Here is a 21,559-nt window from a genome sequence, read left to right as displayed (position 1 = left end):
GGGGTGGCAAATAGAGTTCAATGCAGATAAATTTGAAATGATGCACTTTGGGAAGAATAACAGGAAGGCATAATACTGGGTCAATGGAAAGATTCTTGGTAGTGTGGATGTGCAGAGGGATCTTGGAGTCCATGGACATAGATCCCTGAAAGTTGCCACCCAGGTTGATAGTGCTGTTAAGAAGGCATACAGTGTGTTATGTTTCACTGGTAGAGGGATTGAGTTCCGGAGCCGCAATATCATGCTGCAACTAAACAAAACGCTAGTGCAGCCACACTTGGAATATTGCATACAGTTTTGGTCGCCATATTTTGGCAGGGATGTGGAAGCATTGGAAAAGGTGCAGAGATTTACCAGGATGGTGCCTAGTCTGGAGGGAAGGTCTTACGAGGAAAGGTTGAGACACTTGGGTCTGTTCTCACTGGCAAGGCGGCGGTGGCTAAAAGGGGATTTGATAGAGGCATACAAGATAATCAGAGGTTTAGATAGGGTAGACAGTGAAAGTCTTTTTCCTAGGATGATGACGTCAGCTTGTACAAGCAGGCATAACTACAAATTGAGGAGTGATAGATTTAAGACAGATGTCAGAGGCAGGTTCTTTATGCAGAGAATGGTTAGGGCGTGGAATGCCCTACCTGCCAATGTAGTGAACTCAGCCATATTAGGGAGATTTAAACAATCCTTGGATCAGCACATGGATGAAGATGGGATAGCGTAGGGGGACGAGCTGAGAATAGTTCACAGATCGACACGACATCGAGGGCTGAAGGGCCTGTTCTGCGCTGTATTGTTTTATGTTCTAATGTACAAACTGGATAATGTCAGAACTGCTCATCTCCAAGCATCAGTCATGGACAGGAGAACTGAACTCTAGAGCAGAGGCAAGAATACTTGTCCTCAATTTTATGGCATTTAAGAAAAGACATCAACAGGCATAAAATAAGTCATCTTAATGGGAGTCAAAGAAAAATACTGCAGTGGCTGAAATCATATTTCACCAACATCATGGTCATGCTTCTCAATGGATATTCATTTCACTCTTAACACAAACAAACAGGTGTTTTGCAGGAAAGCATCTGCAGTTTAACTATTTTCAAAGACCAGTCTGGCTGTTTACTGAGAATTTTAGTGTATACATTTGCAAAAACAGCTAGGCTGTGGATAACAAAAGACAGATAATATCAATACCATGTAAGTACCTGTTAGAACAATCTCTGCAAGAGTAGAGTCACACAGTCAAAGACCAGCTATTTCCCAATTCTTCAACACTTCTTTCTGAAGTGTCTTCAAACTCCTAATACTAAGGCATTAATTCAGGCCAGTTAAAAGCAAATTACTGCAGATGCTGGAATCTGAAACCAAATGAGAAAATGCTGGAAAATCTCAGGAGGTTTGGCAGCATCTGTAAGGAGAGAAAAGAGCTGACGTTGAGTCTAACCGACCCTTTGTCAAAGCTAAAATGCTTAGCTTTGATAAAGGGTCAGTTAGACTTGAAACGTCAGTTCTTTTCTCTCCTTACAGATGTTGCCAGACCTGCTGAGATTTTCCAGCATTTTCACTTGTGAATTCAGGCCAGTAACTGAATAGGACAGACTATTGCAACTTTGTGGCAACATGAGCAAACTTAAGAGACTGCAAAACCTGCAAAAAGTGTGTAATCTGATTTCACCTTCAAAAAAAACTCTGGTCTGTATCACGACCTTTTATCTGTTGTTACAGAAACACCCATCTGTGTTGGTGGCAAGTATTCTATCGCACTCCTGATGTTAGTGGATTTGTAGTTCTTGCCATCCAGCTCAAAATCTTTCCAAGGCACCATTGGCACATTATTTGTGGTATGCATGATTTATAGGATGAAACACAACTAGCTACATTTAATTCAACAGCAGCTTATTCCTGTGTCCTTGATGGCCAAAAAGAACAAGCGCTGCAATGTTGTGGAAACAGCCACTCCAGGTTCCATATTATTCTGACCTGGATATATTACCCCTCATGATCACTGGTTTAATATTCTACAATTCCGCACTTCACTATAGGCACATTAGCCCTACAGGGCTACACATCAGTTCAAAGAGCTGACATTCTAGCACCATATTAGGGCAATAAGTTTGGTCTACTCATATTCAACATTCAAAAATATAATTGGAGATAAGTAGTAATCACTTCATTGAATTTTCTAGCTCAACAAAAAACACATGGCTTGTTTTGCAAACCTTAACACATACCTTGGAACAAGGGGTTATGTTATATAGACTAATTAGACAGGTTAGAATTTAGAAGTATGATCGATAACCTTATTGAGACATACTGGATTCTAAAGGGGTTCAGCAAGTTGGATGCTGAAAGGATTTCTCCTTGTAGGACAGACAAGAATTAGTAAATAGATTAAAACAAGGGGATAGAGTGAGGAGATTAAGGGTTGCCCTCTCCCCCAGACAGACAGCAGTAGAGGCAAAGTCATTGAATATTTAAAAATATTTTTAAAATATTTTTGAAAATTCTTGATTTACCACACAACAGATAGGAAATGGGTTAAGACCACATTCAGATCAGCATGGCCTTGTCAAAAGGCAGAGAAGGCTCAAGGGCAAGTGGCCTATTCTTGCTCCTGACTTGGATGTTCATATGATCTTGGACATGTCTCCAAACACCCATTTTTTATATGCAACTTAAACATGGAGCATCAAGAAAATGGCGAACAGTGAAATGTCGAACTCAACCACGTTCTCTTTCCTATATAATTTCAAATGGATGTCACTGGATCTACTGTGGACCTATAGCTTGATGCTTTTCCTCACTCTAGATCATGAAGATAGTAATCAATTAAAAGTTACCCCTCACCACACCATTCCCCCCTCAACATGCTGAGTTCAGATCAACTAACAACTACCAAAAGTGTCCAAGTCCAATTATGAAAACTTCAGAGAAAATGCATTATATGCGTAAAATGGTGAAGCATCAATGCAAACTAAATAAAATTAATGAATCAACTGCTTTAGACCCTGTTAGAGAAGGATTCACAGTATACAGTTCCAAACTGAGTCATATGTACAATCAAAATAAATCAGCTACCATCAATATCCATGTTCCAACAGACACTTCTCTTGGGTCAAACAAAGTTACAAGATCTATGTTTTCAGGTTTTGTTTGCAATTCCTATTCTTTACCTGCTCTGTTGGTTAGATGTGGTGGTATTGTAGGTACATGAACATTTGACGTTTCCATGGGCTGTGAACCATCTTGCGTCATTTGATCATCTGGAGGCATATAGGCAGGAGGGGGAGTATCTGCTGTCGATAGATAACAAAATTACAACTATGTACGGTGAATTCCTAAGTGGCTCCAAATAAATGAAAATATGTCACTGCAGAAATGCAAGCATCTCAGGACTTAATTCAGGAAATATCAATGTTAAAATCTGCAAGTTCAACTCAAGGTAGTGAAAGTTCTAGATAAAGCTGAAGAAAGACAAAGTGGTTAAAGGATAAACAGCACTGAATATTTGGGAGGAGTGAAGTTATGTGGCTGGGATAGGGAAAGACTATTGAGTGGAGTGTTGTGGACTCTGATCCACTGGTAAGTCCACTGGATAGATCAGCCGTGATCTTAATGAATGGCAGAGCAAGCTCACTGGGCCAAATGGCCTACTCTGGATTGTATTATTATGAAACTAAAATAGCATGATTTGTCTTCAGAACTTCAGTGCTCAGAGACAAATGAGTGTAGTTGGGTTGCAGAGTAACTGACTGAGGTAGCCATGGATCAAATAAAATATGACAAACTATTCATGTGACGACAATCCATAATTGAGTATAAATGGGGAAAAAGTTCTGACACTCTATATGATATGATGAATGCGAAGGAATTGGTTTCATTTTGAATTGAACATTTTCTAGACACTATTAGATGTGCGACTTAACCAGTGAAAAGCAGCAAACAAAATAAACAATGTTAAGCTATATAGTCAGAATCAAAAAAGTGGAACTATCAGGAGAGATGGAGAAAGTAAAGGTTCTTTTCTCAAGAACATTAAGTAACGGCCTGATGAAGTCTTTAAAATAAATAAGCTTGATAGTGAGGATTAAGAGAATGTTTTGCACTCATCAGCATATAAGACACAAATAAGAAAATGACTAATAGAGGAACCTCAATCCAAACTACAAGGGTGGGGAGTATTTTGTTCGGGTAATCAAATGTTCGGATAATCAAATGCTGGATAACATAGTTTAGCCAAGCATCGGGACTTTGAGATCTTGTTCGAAATATTCCAAAATTCAGGTAATCGAATGCCGGATAATCGAGGTTCCTTTGTACATCAAAGCACTAAATGAGAATCAGTGCACAGAGAACAGCAAGAATGTAGAACTTGTTGCCATATGGAAACACTGCAACAGACAGTACCACATTAAGAGACACAAGAGTACATGAGAGAGATTCAAGTAGTGGGATATGAAGCACGGTGGAAATGAAGTCATTGGAGACTTGGAAGCAGTGCAATTATATGAACAATGACATTATATCTAGAGTACAGAAACAGACCAACTAGTCCAAATGACTTATCTAAAAGCTAATCACTGTGACAAAGTATCATGCTTATCATAAGTGGAAATGTATGCTTTTTCAGTCGCACGCAGGGCCAATAGATAGAATATGTGTGTGGGGTTCTGGACAAGCACAGCAGGTCAGGCTGCATTCAAACTTATGCTCTAAACGCTGATTCTCCTGCTCCTCAGATGCTGCCTAACCTGCTGCGCTTTTCCAGCACCACGCTCTCAACTCTGATCTCCAACATCTGCAGTCCTCACTTTCTCCCAATAGATGGGAGACTTGGGATAAGCAAATTCAGCACTAACTTAGTTCACAATATTAAAACAAGACAAGAGATCAACTGCAAAGGAATTTTGGAACTGATGTAAAAATGTTTTTCACATGCGAACTGAACTGTTTAAAAGTGAGAGAAACAACAGATTAATCTGATAACTGGATGCCGAAGGCAAGTTGTTATTTTTAAGGGCAGACAAACCAAGAAAGGTCAAAGTACATCTATTCTATTAACTAGTGATAAACAACTTATTTGATTTGAAAAGGAATGTAGAAACAGTAAAACCAAAATTTAAATGCAACTGTCCAATACAGATTTAGAAGCTTAGTGAACCAAATTATATGCTTCATCATGTTAGGTTTATTTTTCTCTATATTTTAGAAAACTATTTCAAATTTTAAACGAGCAGTCTTCATGTTAAAATACATTTTAGTTGTGGATTGCTCATCAAAATTAATTTCAGAGTGACTCAGCTTTGCTGTTCTTTTAACACTTCATGCTTAGTTAGTCAAGTATTCGTTTCTTCAGTGAAGTTAGGAGATCAAGTTTCAGCAATTTAATTTAGAATTCTAGACTCATGGCACCAAAAAGGTATTAATTATTGAACATTTAAACAAGTTAATCTAAAAATTTCAATTATTTGTTTTAAAATTAAATAATCAACAGTAATCTTTCACCCTATGTAACAATCGCTTCTATCTTACTCAGGAGTTATAAACAACAGACCTTCCCTCCCAGAATCAATTTCAGTGAAGAAAACCATTATGACTGCAGTCATGATCAAATCAGTCTGTTTTCCTTTCACAAGAGGAAGCATGCTATCAATTGTACCTGACAACCTTAGTGTAACAATCAATCAGATGCTATGTTCCATTTATTAGACCAGACCAGCTTATCCTCGAATGTGATTATACTACTGCACATCTGTCTATGGCAGTGAATTCCAAGCATCCACTGACTGTTCGAAAGAGACAGTCATAACTCATTTCTGTGTCCATAGGAGTCAGATTGATTATTTTTCATACATTTCCATTACCCCAATTCCTTTGATACTTCTTCACAAATATTGAGCTGAAAATTAAAAATCCCTAAAGACAGCTGTTTTGGACTAGAGAAGGGAAGCATTTCAGCAATACATTTAAGCAGCATTTGTTGTCCTCACAACTGTTGAGAGTGCTCTCACAGCCCATGCAGTTGTAGCCCCTTCAATACTACTGACAGCAGACTTTTACAATGATTTCATGCTTAAAGTTTATTTCATGCAGCAACCCGGTGACCCTAAAATGAATGAGAAAACTGCTCAAGAGCCCTTAGTATATCAAGCACTACCTCACGTATTGCGCCACTGTCTGAGTGGGTGATGGGGACAATCAGCAGCAAGAATGGGCAAGGCGTGGCCAGCAAGGGACAGGCAGTAACAAAGAGCCCAATTCCATTGCATTGTGGGCAGACCATGATGTCAAAGGCACCCACTTCCTGTTCAAAAGTGTTGGTAGGAGATGCATATAAAAGTAAACTAACTTTGTTTAGACCCAATTTAGGTAGTTAATACAAGAATGAAGGCAATAGCAAGGATGGTTAAGGAATATTATCAAAGCACAATATGACTCTTACCTGGTATCTGAAATGGGCTGCTTGGTCCAGAACTGGCTGGAGAATGAGGATATGTACTACTTCCTGGGGAGCTGGGATAACTTCTGTTGGGAGAGTTGGGGAACGGGTGGCTGTTTGGCTGTTGAAAGGAAACTGGAAAGGCAGCATTTTGTGGCATAGGAGGATCGTTATGTCCCAAATTACGAAACTGTGCAAGTAGGCTATGTTGTGGGTTAAATTCACTGTGTCTTGGAACCAACACTGGAGGAAGAACTGTAACAAAAGGGAAGATTAAAAAAAATGAAATATTCTCCAACAAAAAAGTCTTTTAAACCTGCAGTTGATTAGCAAATAAAGTGCAGAGTATAAACAAATATCTCTGATGGTACATATTTTTAAATCTACCATTATGCCCACTTCCACTACTCCATAACTGGTAGATATTTAATGCATTTAAAAGACACAAAATTTTTAAAAAACTGTGGATGCTGGAAATATGAAACAAACAACGTTGGAAAAACTCAGCAGGTCTGGTAGTATCTGTGGACAGAGAAGCAGAGTTAATGTTTTGAGTTCAATGTAACTTTGGTTCTGCAGCATTGTCATTTCTGACTTGATGTGGAAGTGCCAGTGTTGGACTGGGGTGGACAAAATTAAAAATCACGCGAAACCAGGTTATAGTCCAACAGATTTATTTGGAAGTACAAGCTATCGGAGTACTGCTCTTTCATCAGGTAGTTAGTGCGGCCAACTCCCTACATGACAAAGGAGCAGCGCTCTGAAAGCTTGCATTCTGCCTTGAGGCGTTAACTGCTTCTTTCTCTATAGATGCTGCTGGAATTGCTGAGGTTCTCCAGCATTTTCTATGTTTGTTACACACGTGACACCCACGGTTAACTGAAGAAAGAGATCAGAATTTATAGCATTGTTGAAAAGAGACAGGCTGCCAAACTTTTCATCTAGCACACTTCAGGTCGAATGCAAGGATTTCAAACTGTCAATTTAGAGTGCACCAGAAGAGAAGTTCCAGAGGACCACAAGGCTGCACCGTCTTTGGAGACACACAGCTGGTGATGAATTTAAGCAGCTGACAAGGGACAATGCTGAGTAGGCAGGACCTTTACAGTAACCTCAGCCAGTGTGGAAAAAAAATCTGTGCTGCTGGGGGGGGGGGGGGAAAGAGAGAGGGGAATCCAACTGCATTGCAAACCACCCTTCCAGCCAACTCATCAAACTGGACTCCCCCTCCTCCCCAAAAACACCCACCTGCAAAACCAGACAAGAAGAGTTTGACCAGTTTACTTTTTTAAAAACTTGCAGCACATGTAGGCTTTTTATACTTGACATGCTCAGACATAAAAAATGCGGCTATGTTTTCAAAAAACCTGCTTTTTTCTCTTCACAACCACATTGCATATATGTCTCAAATACTGAGTTGCTTTGGCCACTTACAGTTTGGGTTATATTGCTATGTAGTGGTAATATGAGTTATAGTCTCCATTAACAAGATACTGACAAAACACTGACACACAAAATATGCCAAGCGATTTGAAAGTGCATTGTGTAAGGTTATCAATACTTCGCATTCATCAGGACAATTCACAAGAATACCAATTTAAGGGGAAGTCAATGTTTCTACTTCATGAAGGGAGAGTGATGATTAGTCCTGGCAGACTCAAAATTGTTGTACAATCTCACTTTATAAGACTATTATCCAATTGGTGGTAGCATCAATCTCAATGGAAAACAGAAAATTTGATTTCAGAACCAAAAACGCAGGCCATTTCTGGCAGTGGGAGACGGGCAGAATCAGGGCAATTAATGATGGATCATTATTCCCTGTCTCAGAAGGGCTCATGGGGAAATCCAAATAGGCAACTGTTTCTCTTTGGCCTGGGTCTGATATGGAACACTAGTAGCAAAGTTACACTAAGATTTAATGGCAACTCTTGGATTTCATTTCTTGAGAGAGTTTTATCCCCCATTTCAAAAATTACATTTTGCACAGCAAATGAACCAGTGTATCACACATTCTGAAACAAAGCATGTTCGTCAAACTTAGCATTGAGAGAAAATCGCATCCATAGCATTTCTTAGTTTTTGTAGAATTCTTTAATGCCATGCAACATAATTACCTGACAGGGTAGGTAGATTGAATACAAACATTCCATAAGAGGAAAAATAAAAACAAGAACAGGAACAGTAACCTAAAAACTTATCTCCCCATCATTTTCCAAATCTGCAGTAAACATTAAATAGTTTAACATATTGAATAATTTTTTTTTGTTAATCATCTGCTTTTCAAGATACGAGTACAGAAAATAAAGTATTGGAGCCATTAAAACAAAATTGATGTCATGGCATGTCCTTGTACAATAACAGGATGCATTTTAATCTTTGAATGCATCAAAACAGCTGACTGTTCACAACTATAAATGTCCGTTATCCTCTGATTGACAGTACAGGATTACAAAGTACCCATGACTGCATTACTCAGTAAATCTGTATGATCCTTTGTGTATGAGTCTGCAAGAGAACCTTGATATGAGCTAATCAAGCTGATGGTCATCTCACCTATTGCAATCAGTCTGTCATTTCTCAACCACAGACAGTCAGAAAAATCAATATGGAGTCTGTGCAAGGAACAGCAGCTAACATAATAAAATATCAATACAGAAATTAGTATGAAAGTGGATGAGTAATGCTGATTAATGACACTACAATGCACTCCAAATCAGCAATAGACTATCAGACTACATATCAACCTTCCTCCCTCCCTTCATGCAAATGTCATACATTTTAAACTGAAAGGACATGCACAACATATCACAATAAAACCAAGGTTAATATCTTCAGGGGTAAAGAAAAAAATTATTAACATATGATTAATAGATATTAAAATCTCAACCAGTGCGTTAGCACAGATCTTTGCGTTTTAAGCTTGCATTATAATTCTCAGATTGATACAAAGTTCACCAACCATTGTAGAAGCTGGGTGACTTTTTCATCCGTTGAATAACAAGTTATAGAAAACTGAACAGTAAATGAGTTTTCAAATTTATCAGACTTAATCTGACACAAATTACTGATGTTCCACTAATTCTGGAAATGCAACTACATATCAATTTCTAAATTAACTATAATGCTTTTTATGTCTTTTCCATCAGTGTTATAATATGTTGGTTCAGGACACCTCACCTCAGAAAGCTTATGCTGACTGAGAAGGGGAAAGATATATTTGAGGTTTTAAGTTGAAAAGATTTTAGATTTTCATTGTGAATCATATTTCCTACCCAAAGTCCAGAACATGAAGGTAAAACCTTAATGTAGATTTCTGATGATGACGAACTACCATGTAAAACGCACTTAAAATCTGCAGGCAGTTGTAAACACCATGCACATGCTTGTCCATAAGACACAGGATGGAAGTAAGGCCATTCAGCCCATCAAGTCCATTCTGCCACTTATCATGGCTGATGGGCATTTCAACTCCACTTACCCGTACTCTCCCCATAGCCCTTAAATTCTTGATCTCACAAGGAATTATCAATTTCTACCTTGAAGACATTGAAATCCCAGCCTCCACTGCTCTCCGTGGCAATGAATTCCACAGGTCCACCATTCTCTGGTTGAAGAAATGTCTCATTTCTGTTCTAAACTGACCCACTCTAATTCTAAGGCAGTGCCCACAGGTCCTAGACTCCCCACCGAACAGAAACAACTTCCCAGCGTCCACCCTTTCTAAGACATGCATTATCTTGTAAGTTTTTATTAGATCTGCCCTAAACCTTCTAAACTCTAATGAATACAATCCCAGGATCCTCAGCCATTCATCATAGGTTAGGTCTAACATTCCAGGAATCATCCATGTGAATTGCTTCTGGACACACAAGTGCCAGTGTGTCCTTCCTGAGGTGTGGTGACCAAAATTGTTATTCCAAATGGGCTTAACTAGAGCTTTATAAAGTCTCAGTAGGCACGGCACATTGCTGCTTTTATATTCCAATCCTCATGATAAATGACAACATTACACTCGCTTTCTTAACCACAGACTCAACCTGCAAGTTAACCTTTAGAGAATCCTGGACTAGCACTCTCAGATCCCTTTGTACTTCAGCTTTATGAATTTTCTCACCGTTTAGAAAATAATCCATACCTGTACTCTTTTTTCCAAAGTGCAAGACCTCACATTTGCTCAAATTGAATTTTAATCAGCCATTTCCTGGACCACTCGCTTAAACTGTCTAAATTTTTCTGCAGCCTCCCCACCTCAGAACGAGCAGCCATTCACTTAACTTTGTATCATCGGCAAACTTGTCGTGTAATTTGGGTAACATATTTTAAAATATTCAGCATTTGTTTCCCACAAATTTTGGAGATTTAAATCTGAACTGAAACTGCCTCGTCAATTGCTAAAGCACAAAAAACATTGTTGTTTTCTTGCTGTTCCAGACTTTTGAAATAAGTTTCCTGACAGCTTTCACGTTACTTTCCTTTAACAAATTGACGTGTTGCTGGAAAAGCGCAGCAGGTCAGGCGGCATCCAAGGAGCAGGAGAATCAACGTTTCGGGCATAAGCCCTTCTTCAGGAATGAGGGAAGTGTGTCCAGCAGGCTAAGATAAAAGGTAGGGAGGAGGGACTTGGGGGAGGGGCGTTGGAAATGCGATAGGTGGAAGGAGGTCAAGGTGAGGGTGATAGGTCGGAGTGGGGGTGGGGGCGGAGAGGTCAGGAAAAAGATGGCAGGTTAGGAAGGCGGTGCTGAGTTCGAGGGATTTGACTGAGACAAGGTGGGGGGAGGGGAAATGAGGAAACTGGAGAAATCTAAGTTCATCCCTTGTGGTTGGAGGGTTCCTAGGTGGAAGATGAGGCACTCTTCCTCCAACCGTCATGTTGCTATGGTCTGGCGATGGAGGAGTCCAAGGACCTGCATGTGCTTGATGGAGTGGGAGCGGGAGTTGAAGTGTTGAGCCACAGGGCGGTTGGGTTGGTTGGTCCGGGTGTCCCAGAGGTGTTCTCTGAAACGTTCTGCAAGTAGGCGGCCAGTCGCCCCAATATAGGGGAGGCCACATCGGGTGCAGCAGATGCAGTAAATGATGTGTGGAGGTGCAGGTGAATTTGTGGCAGATATGGAAGGATCCCTTGGGGCCTTGGAGGGAAGTAAAGGGGAGGTGTGGGCGCAAGTTTTGCATTTCTTGCGGTTGCAGGGGAAGGTGCCGGGAGTGGAGGTTGGGTTGGTGGGGCGTGTGGACCTCACGAGGGAGTCACGGAGGGAGTGGTCTTTTTGGAAACCTGATAGGGGAGGGGAGGGAAATATATCCCTGGTGGTGGGGTCCGTTTTGGAGGTGGTGGAAATGACGACGGATGATACGCTGTACATGGAGGTTGGTGGGGTGGTAGGTGAGGACCGGTGGGGTTCTGACCTGGTGGCGATTGGAGGGAGGGGCTCAAGGGCGGAGGAGCGGGAAGTGGAGGAGATGCGTTGGAGGGCATTGTCGATCATGTCTGGGGGGAAATTGCGGTCTTTGAAGGAGGAGGCCAGCTGGGTTGTACGGTATTGGAACCCAGATGGTCTCCTTCTTCAAAGACCGTACAACCCAGCTGGCCTCCTTCTTCAAGGTCCCAAGGGATCCTTCCATATCCGCCACAAATTCACCTGCACCTCCACACACATCATTTACTGCATCCGCTGCACCCGATGTGGCCTCCTCTATATTGGGGAGACAGGCCACACCTACTTGTGGAACGTTTCAGAGAACACCTCTGGGAGACCCGGACCAACCAACCCAACCACCCCGTGGTTCAACACTTCAACTCCCCCTCCCACATCAAGAACATGCAGGTCCTTGGACTCCTCCATCGCCAGACCATAGCAACACGACGGTTGGAGAAAGTGCGCCTCATCTTCCGCCTAGGAACCCTCCAACCACAAGGGATGAACTCAGATTTCTCTAGTTTCCTCATTTCCCCTCCCCCCACCTTGTCTCAGTCCCAACCCTCAAACTCAGCACCGCCTTCCTAACCTGCCATCTTTTTCCTGACCTCTCCGCCCCCACCCCCACTCCAGCCTATCACCCTCACCTTGACCTCCTTCCACCTATCGCATTTCCAACGCCCCTCCCCCAAGTCCCTCCTCCCTACCTTTTATCTTAGCCTGCTGGACACACTTCCCTCATTCCTGAAGAAGGGCTCATGTCCGAAACGACAATTCTCCTGCTCCTTGGATGCTGCCTGACCTGCTGCGCTTTTCCAGCAACACATTTTCAGCTCTCATCTCCAGCATTTGCAGTCCTCACTTTCTCCTTTAACAAATTGAAACTTGGCTAATGCTCGAATAAGATGAATGGGGTCCTCAGAGGTTTGGATTTTAGGATTGTTGCTTATAATTGACTGAATTGTTTCGGCAGTACAATGTAGAAGTTTATGGATTATATAAAACTTGATAACGTCAGAAACAGTGAAGTACTCGACTTCAAGATTTCAAAAAGTTTTGAAATAGGCAGACAATTTAGTGCAGTTAAATGTGCGACCGTCTTCATACTGCTAACTAACTTGGCAAGGAAGGAAAGAGAGGAAATTCAAAGATACTTCCAGCAGCTAACAACTCCTCTGGAGTTTCTCCTTTCCCAGGTAAAGCACACCTTCGGATCACCATCCCCCCTCCACAACCTGATCCAACGAATTCAATCAGCTCCCCAGTCACGAGCACATAAAGTGAAGAAGCTAACAACAGTGAAGAGGAGGTTGGTGTGTTCTTTGTCAGTGGCCTTCCTGTGAATATTAAATCACATGAGCTTTACCTTGTCTTTCGATCATTTAAGGGATATGAAGGTTCACTGTTCAAGCTAATATCACAACAGCCAGTTGGCTTTGTTACATTTAAACAGCAGAGCGGGAACAGAAGCAGCAAAGAATGCTGCATTCACCTAGCCTGTTGCGGTAGCTGCAGCATGCTCAGCTGTGCCAGTATCCTCCACCTCAAGCATCTCTGGAAGGAGGAGTCTCGTCAGTTTTGTTAAGTAGTTAACTGCCCTTTTCTAAGAATTCACATTTCTCTGTGGAGAGATGCACAAGGACAAAGTGAATTTTGTTTTCAAGATGGACTTTACTGAAGGAGATTTGGGAGACTGGCTCATTTCCACTTGACTTGGTGGGGATGGAATGGTCACTAAGGACTGTGGATTTAAGAACTTTACTGGTGAATTTTTTCCACATTGGAGATTCTTGAAATTTGATTTACTGTAAAGGACTAATAATTTTTGTTGTTATAATCACTGGATGTTGTGCATCAATAACTTGCTTAAGTACTGGCTGCCGGAATCTTATGAAAGCTGGTAATGCCATCAGTTATCATGCAATGATAAAAGGAGGGAATAAGAAAGTCTATAAGGTGTGAGCAGGTAGGGAAAGAGTTAAGTTTTGTGTTGTGTGGGACAAAGGCTCAGCTAGCATGACTTGGATCAGTTAAGAACTTGCAGTAAATAATGAGGCGTTGGAGGCAAGGATAGTGGGTTGACGAGGTGAAAAAGCATGTTACAGTTGTATAAGACTTTGGTTTGGCCAGATTTGGACTACAGCGTACGGTTCTGGTTGCAACATTACCAAAAGGATGTGGATACTTTGGAGAGGGTGCAGAGGAGGTTCAGTAAAATATTGCCTGGTATGGAGGCTGCTAGTTATGAAGAGAGATTGAGTAGATTAGGAATATTTTCATTAGAAAGATAGAGATTGGGGGGGGGAGAAGAGAAGAGAGAGAATCTGATTGAGGTCTACAAAATGAGAGGTATCAACAGGATGGATAGCAAGAAGCGTTTACCCCCAGAATGAAGGACTCAACTACATGGGGTCACAAGTTCAAAGTGATAGGGCAAACATTTAGGGGAGAAATACGTGCAAAATTCTTTACAGAGGATGGTGGGTGCCTGGAACGCTTTGCCAGCGGAGGTGGTAGAGGCATGCCCTATAGTATCATTTAAGATGTCACGAGACAGGTACATGAATGGGCAGGGTGCAAAGGGATACAGACCCTTAGAAAATAGGTGACAGATTTAGATAGAAAATCTGGATCGCGTAGGCTTGGAGGGCTAAAGGGCCTGTTCCTGTGCTTTTATTTTCTTTGTTCTGATTATGAGATTGAACAGTGTGGGTTCAAAGTATTAAAAAGCCATTTTCAAATTTATTGGTCTGCAAGAAATCAAGCTTCATAGTATAAAGCTTATAAACGCAGTTAAAATTCTCTCGTATATGAGATATACTTTGCCAACTTATAACCTTTTCCTATAATGAGGAACCTCCTGACGAGGGGCCATACACGTAACTTGTGTTTGAAAGAGGTTTTTAAAAAAAAAAGAGACACACATCTTTTGTTTGAATAAGGTATCAGACAACACTCTGACCTTGGATGTCATCTCTAGCCTCTCCAAAGTGACCTGGTAAAACAGTGTAGGAGTTGTCCAACCACGATGATTCAGGCATCACAACTGGGACAGGTTTGCTGAACCATGTAGGTTCTTTGATGATCATTTTTGTTTGCCCACAGAAGGGTCTAAATGACACACGAGAGTGGATGCTGTCTTCACCAAGAGGAGGACATGCTACACAATAGCTTGGGGATAAATTAGACAAGGTTGTGAAGTCTGGCTCACCTTGGAAGTAATGGAGTTTGTGGCAAGGTTAAAGAGTTTATCATGACACTGGGTGGTGGCATTGGTCTTCCCAATAAACTTCGCTGTTGAAAATCTATATTCATCCAATTCCTCCGAATGACAGTCGAGTTGTCTGATAACAGGTTCAGGTGTGCAAATGGGTATGTGGCAAGGGAGGGAACAAGGAAGCAACGCTGAACATGAGGTGAGATAGAAGCTGACGCCATATTGGCCTCTTGTGCCACTGAGGGGCACTACACGATGATAAAACAATCTTAAGAATCTTTAGGAGCTCTGAGGGGATGGTGCTGAGATAGAAAGAAGCTACAGTTGAGATGATCCGGGCATGATTAGTTAAGCAGAAGCAAGCAAAAGGAAGCAGACCAACTTGGCATCACAGATTGTAGCGTAAAATTAAAACTGTAGGAAAGCAATATCTCCGGGTTATGATGTGATTTTAGTTAGGCTTTTTTAAATACAGCAGGAGAGGCACAAATCTGATACAGGAGAAATGGGCACATGCTATCAAAAATTTAGTAGAGATAAGGGGGATAGGTAATTGGTTACAAGGGTGAGGATTTTTGATCCATTCCCCTGGGTTGGATTAACAGCTTTCAATGGTCTAACAGGACTTAAAAAAATAGAGAGTGTGTCTTACAAATGGCTTAGCCTAGGGCCAAGCTGTTGAGTTTATCAGCTGACAGTGGAGTTGATACTCCATTTGACTTAGGATTTTATTTTAAAAATCTCAGTCAGAATGGAGCACAAGAAATAAAACTACAAATAGCACTCCTCTCGACCAGTGAAGCAACTTTTTAAAAAAGGTAACATACACACATATACATCCAGTGCATGATAATATTTACACACTGGCAAGTCCCAAAGGTTTAATAATTGGAGGTGTAGCGGACAGCAAAGAAGGTTACCTCAGATTACAATAGGATCTTGATCAGATGGGCCAATGGGCTGAGAAGTGGCAGATGGAGTTTAATTCAGCTAAATGTGAGGTGCTGCATTTTAGGAAAGCAAATCTTGGCATTTTTTATACACTTAATGGTAAGGTCCTAGGCAGTGTTGCTGAACAAAGAGACCTTGGAGTGTAGGATCATAGATCCTGGAAAGTGGAGTCGCAGGTAGTGGTGGTATTTGGTATGCTTTCCTTTATTAGTCAGAGTATGGAGTACAGGAGTTGGGAGGTCATGTTGCAGCTGTACAGGACATTGGTTAGGCCACTGTTGGAATATTGCATGGAATCCTGGTCTCCCTCCTATTAGAAGGATACTGTGAAACTTGAAAGGGTTCAGAAAAGACTTAAGGATATTGCCAGGGTTGGAGGATCTGGGCTATAGGGAGAGGCTGAATAGGCTGGGATTGTTTTCCTTGGAACGTCTGAGGCTGAAGGGTGACCTTATCGAAGTTTATAAAACCATGAGGGGCATGGATAGGATAAATAGACAGACAGTCTTTTTCCTGGGGTGGGGGGTGTCCAAAACTAGAGGGCATAGGTTTAGGGTGAGAGGGCAAAGATATAAAAGAAACCTAAGGGGCAACTGTTTCATGCAGAGGGTGGTACATGCATGGAATGAGCTGCCAGAGGACGTGGTGGAGACTAATACAATTGCAACATTTAAAACGGCATCTGGATGGGTATACGAATAAAGGGTTTGGAAATATAAGCCGGATGCTGGCAAGTGGAACTAGATTAGGTTAGGATATCTGGTTGACCTGGATAAGTTGGACCAAAGAGTCTGTTTCCGTGCTGTACATCTCAATGACTGGAGATAAATAGCAATTTATTGCTATTATTGCTGACTAAATTAAAAATCACAACACCAGGTTGTAGTCCAACAGGTTTAATTGGAGGCACACTAGCTTTCGGAGCAACGCTCCTTCATCAGGGCTCCACTAGCACCCGATGAAGGAGCATCGCTCTAAAAGCTAGTGTGCTTCCAATTAAACCTGTTGGACTATAACCTGGTGTTGTGTGATTTTTAACTTTGTCCACCCCAGTCCAACACCAGCATCTCCAAATCATTGCTGACTAAGCTCTTCAAAAATAAATTAAAATACAGTAGGTTGCACAAAAATCATACAAGTGAATCTAGGCCAGCATTCTCATTTCAGGAAACACCTACAAACATCAACTTAGAATAATTTGTATTTATATTTAATGACCTAAGGCTCTTCACAAAAATATTATAAAACTAATAATTAAACCAAGGAGATATTTTGCCAGATGAACAAAAGCTTTGCCCAAATAGAAGATTAATTGTACTAGTTTTCAATCAAAGAATCGGAGTGTATTACAGCATGGAAAAAAAATGTTCAGTCCCACTCATCCGTGCCAACCAGATATCCTAACCTGATCTAGTCCCATTTGATAGCATTTAGCACATATCCCTCTAAAATCCTTCTTAATCACATACCCATTCAGATGCTTTTTAAATGTTGCCACTGTCCCTGCCTCCACCACTTCCTCTGGCAGCTCATGCTATAACACTCATGCACCACCCTCAGAGATAAAATTGCCCTTCAGTCCCTTTTAAATTTTTCCCCTCTCACCTTAAGCCTATGCTCTCTAGTTTTGAACTCCCTTACCCTGGGGGAAAAAAAAAGACCTTGGCTATTCATCCTATCGCTGCCCTTCATGATCTTGCAAACCTCCATCCGGTTATCAGTCAGCCTCAGACAGTCTCAGGGAAAAAAGTCCCAACCTATTCAGCCTCTCCCTAGATCTCAAACCCGCCAGTCCCACAACATTCTTGTAATCTTTTCTGCACCTGGTCAAGTTCAGACAATCTATTGTTATTCATCTTTTACATAAATAGCTCTAATCTCATGTACCCTCCAAGTTTCTACATCTAGGTTCTCTTTCAATTACCTGCCTAAACTATTCCTAAATACACAAATCTTTTCTTAACTGGCACCTATAGGACCAGTTGATCAAATATTCCACACAATCAAGTAGTCCACATAATAAATATAAAAACACATAATACAGGGAGTTTAACCATCACAGTTCTTTTTATTTACAGCACAAATCATTAAAATAATAATGAGACTTCACCTTAAATAAGGCCTAACACGGAGAACCTTCTCATGTGCACCCTCAACTGACTACCCAGACATTGTGACATCTGAGCAGAAATCGATTCAAGAGAATCAATTGTTGATATTTCAGGTGGCCATTCGTTTGAACGAGTTTATTTACACTGAGGCAAATAAATTAAGAAACTTTATTAATTGGAAATAATAATACAGTAAACTTCGCAGTATTTGAGATATAGAATTTTTGCTGTTTTATTCAAAGTACCAGATCATAAAGGTGCTGGTTGTACTGATATGACTTTATTTTGAATCACCAACCAACACATACTGTTTCAGAAGCACCGCACTGCAACAGCTTTATACATTCTCCGGCTCTGTCCTAAATAGCTTGCTTCAATATCTTCACTCCTGAATTCATGGAAGCAGACTACATCTATTGGTCTTGCCCTACCGTTTAATATTTTTACATAACTATCACTCATGTCTTCTAACAGAATGATTTGCTAGACCTCTCTATACTTTTCAAGTCCTCTTTTGCTACAGTTGTGCTGCCTCATGCTAGGTAGCATTCCAATGAAACCACAATATATTCTATCTAATGTGAAGCTGAAAGAAAAGATATCTTGTATAACATTAGCATTTAACCTAACTGTGGTGCTATAGCAAGGTCTTATAGATGGATAATTCATCTACTTAGATATTTTAGACCTAATTAAAGTCCATAAAACCACGTGAACTGAACTGAATGGCCTGTTCAATATTTCTGGGAGGCATGCTGGCTCAGTAGTTAGCACTGCTGCCTCACAGCCCAGGAGCCCAGGTTCAATTCCAGCCTTGTGCGATAGTCTGTTTGGAGTTTGCACATTCTTCCCATGTCTGTGTGGATTTCCTCTGGGTACTCCGGTTTCTTCCCAAAATTCAAAGATGTGCAGGTTGGGTGTATTGGCCATACTAAGCTGTCCACAGTGTTCAGGGATGTGTAGGCTAGGTGCATTAGGCAAGGGTAAATGTAAATCAATAGCACTGGGGTATGGGTCTGGGTGGGTTATTCTTCAGAGGGTCGGTGTGGCCTTGAGCCAAACATCCTGTTTCCACACTGTAGGGATTCTATGTTTAACTAATAAGGTCCTAACGCATTTGTGGTAGAGGAAACTATTGACTATACCAGGATTGTTACCTGTCCTCCTAAAGGAAGGTCACTGGAATCAGAAACATCAACCACCTTTTGTCTCCACAGATACTGTCAGACCTATGGAGTTCCTCCAGCAGTTTGTTTTTGTAACCATGCATTTTTGATTACCAAATCAAATTTGTCCTACGACCAAGATGTGTCCACCTACCTACACTCTTCAAAATAAAACCATTTATATAATGCTGCCCTTCAAATTAAGTGCATGATTTTGCTGTCACATGATTTTAGTGAACAAATACAATAAAATGCTTCCACTGTCGCCACAATCTGGCACCATTTTGAACAGTTTAAGAATAATTTAAAAATAAAAAAGATATAGTTTGAGAGTCTACAACCCTTGCCCCATCGCTTCGCTGCTGCCAGCGCTGGACCCAATGTTGCCGCTCCTCAGGCACCATCTTTTGCCACTGGGCTTACCTCACAATGTTACCTGCGCCGATGTTGCAGCCAATTAGTCGTCTCAAAGTGTACTGCCTCACATGTCTCACCATTGAGCTCCAATTTTCATGCTCTGCTAATTTCAAACACTTCATCACAATCTGCTACTTTGCAAACATTAAACTAGGAGCAGGATTTCACATCCTTCCACCATTTAAGTCTGCTCTGCTATTCATTAAGAGCATACTAATCCAATAACTCAGTTACATCTTCCTGCACTATCCCTACGCACTTCAATTTCTTTAGTCATCTTGAGCAACAAATCAATCTCTGACTTTCAGTTTAATTGACTCTCTCTGGGGCAGATAACTCCAAAACTCCACAGCCACATGACAAAATTTCTCATGTCAGTCCTAAATAGCCAACCTCATATTGAGATTCAACCCTCTAATTCTAGCCAAGGAAAATATCCTCCCAACACATACACTGTTGCATTTTATTGATGAATAAAAGCTGGCAGCTTTTGAAGTCTAGTGAATATATGTCTAAGCAACTCAATCTCTCTTCTTGGAACAGACCCTTCACCCCAGTGATCAGTCTCTGCCATCTTCACTGCACTCCTTCCAAGGTAACTATACTCTGTGGTAAGGAGACCAAACCTTTAGATGATAATCCATGGACGGTTTTTCTTTAACGCGATTTAATTCTAAAATTTATTTATATGTTATTCCAATCCCATTATGCTTGTATTCCAATTCCACTGTAATAAAAAGGTCCACATAACATTAATTTACTTTTCTAACAGCCTGCTGCATTTTCATGCTTGCAATTGGCATCCAAGTGTACCCAGATCCCTCTGAATACAGACACTTCCCAGTGGTTCACCTTTCAATATTTGTTCGTGGGACATGGACATCACTGCCCATATTAATTGAGATGCACATCACTGTAGTGAGCTGCTGTCTTTGGGCTGTAGGACAACAGTAGAACTGGCAGAAAGGGAGCTCCAGGATTTTGAACCAGCATCAAAAAGGAATGTCAATGTAATTCAAAATTAGATTGTTGGAAGTTCTCTTCCAGGTCATGCACAATCTCTTAAAAATTATCAACTTTACCTTGAAAAGTAGACAACTTCACCTTTCTCTACTCATTTACCAAGCTATATGACCTGCTCATTTTATCGTTAGATTTCCACAATACCATTCCACTTAACATTGTATCACCAGTAAACCTGAATATATTACACAGTCCCCTTATCTAAGTCATTGATATAGTACATAAATGGTTGAGGTCCAAGTACCAATCCTTGTAGCATTCTGTTTAGTTATAGCTTGCCAATCTGAATTATCTGTGTTTTACTACAGTTAGGCAACATTCGGACTATTGAGTGCAGTTCAGGTTACCATACTACAGACATGCGTATGAACAGGTAGGGAAGAAGTTATGGACTCTGTGCAAGCATTAGTTTAGAATGGCAACATGGCTGGCACAAAGTGAAGGCTTTGGAGGGTGCAAAAGACTGACCAGGATTGGAGAGTAATAGCTAAAAGGAGGGATTGGACATAGAGTCACATAGCATTGAAACAGACCTTTCAGTCCAAGCGGAACATAATCCTTAACTAAATTAGTCCCACCTGCCTGCTCCTGGCCCATATTCCTCTGTTCTTTTCCAAATGTTATACCTGTGCCTGCATCCACCACTTCCTCAGCGAGTTCATTCCATACATGACCCACCCTCTCCTCTCACCTTAAAAATATGTCTCCTAGTCTTGAAATCCCCTATTGAAAGGGAAAAGACACTGACCATTAACCTGACCCATGTCATGATTTTATAAACCTCTATACGGTTACCTCTCAAACTCCTACACTTCAGTGAAAAATAG

The 21,559-nt window shown here is 40.9% G+C and overlaps 1 protein-coding gene across 5 annotated transcripts in view; it reads right to left on the bottom strand.

The window, feature by feature from the left end:
• smad1 (SMAD family member 1) overlaps nt 1-21,559 on the bottom strand; it is a 101,721-nt gene that overhangs the window by 36,658 nt on the left and 43,504 nt on the right. For 3 of the 5 annotated variants that reach the window (XM_072570065.1, XM_072570161.1, XM_072570253.1), the window contains exons 3-4: nt 6,437-6,688; nt 3,168-3,290 (exon numbers count right to left, since the gene is read on the bottom strand). In XM_072570065.1, the coding sequence (XP_072426166.1) occupies nt 3,168-3,290; nt 6,437-6,688 (375 nt within the window). The remainder of the gene's footprint in view (nt 1-3,167; nt 3,291-6,436; nt 6,689-21,559) is intronic. The other 2 variants (XM_072570346.1, XM_072570441.1) reach the window with 2 other exon arrangements.

The sequence above is a fragment of the Chiloscyllium punctatum genome, chromosome 1 (assembly GCF_047496795.1).
Source record: "Chiloscyllium punctatum isolate Juve2018m chromosome 1, sChiPun1.3, whole genome shotgun sequence".
Classification (NCBI taxonomy): domain Eukaryota; kingdom Metazoa; phylum Chordata; class Chondrichthyes; order Orectolobiformes; family Hemiscylliidae; genus Chiloscyllium; species Chiloscyllium punctatum.
This window is presented reverse-complemented; position numbering and strand designations above follow the sequence as displayed.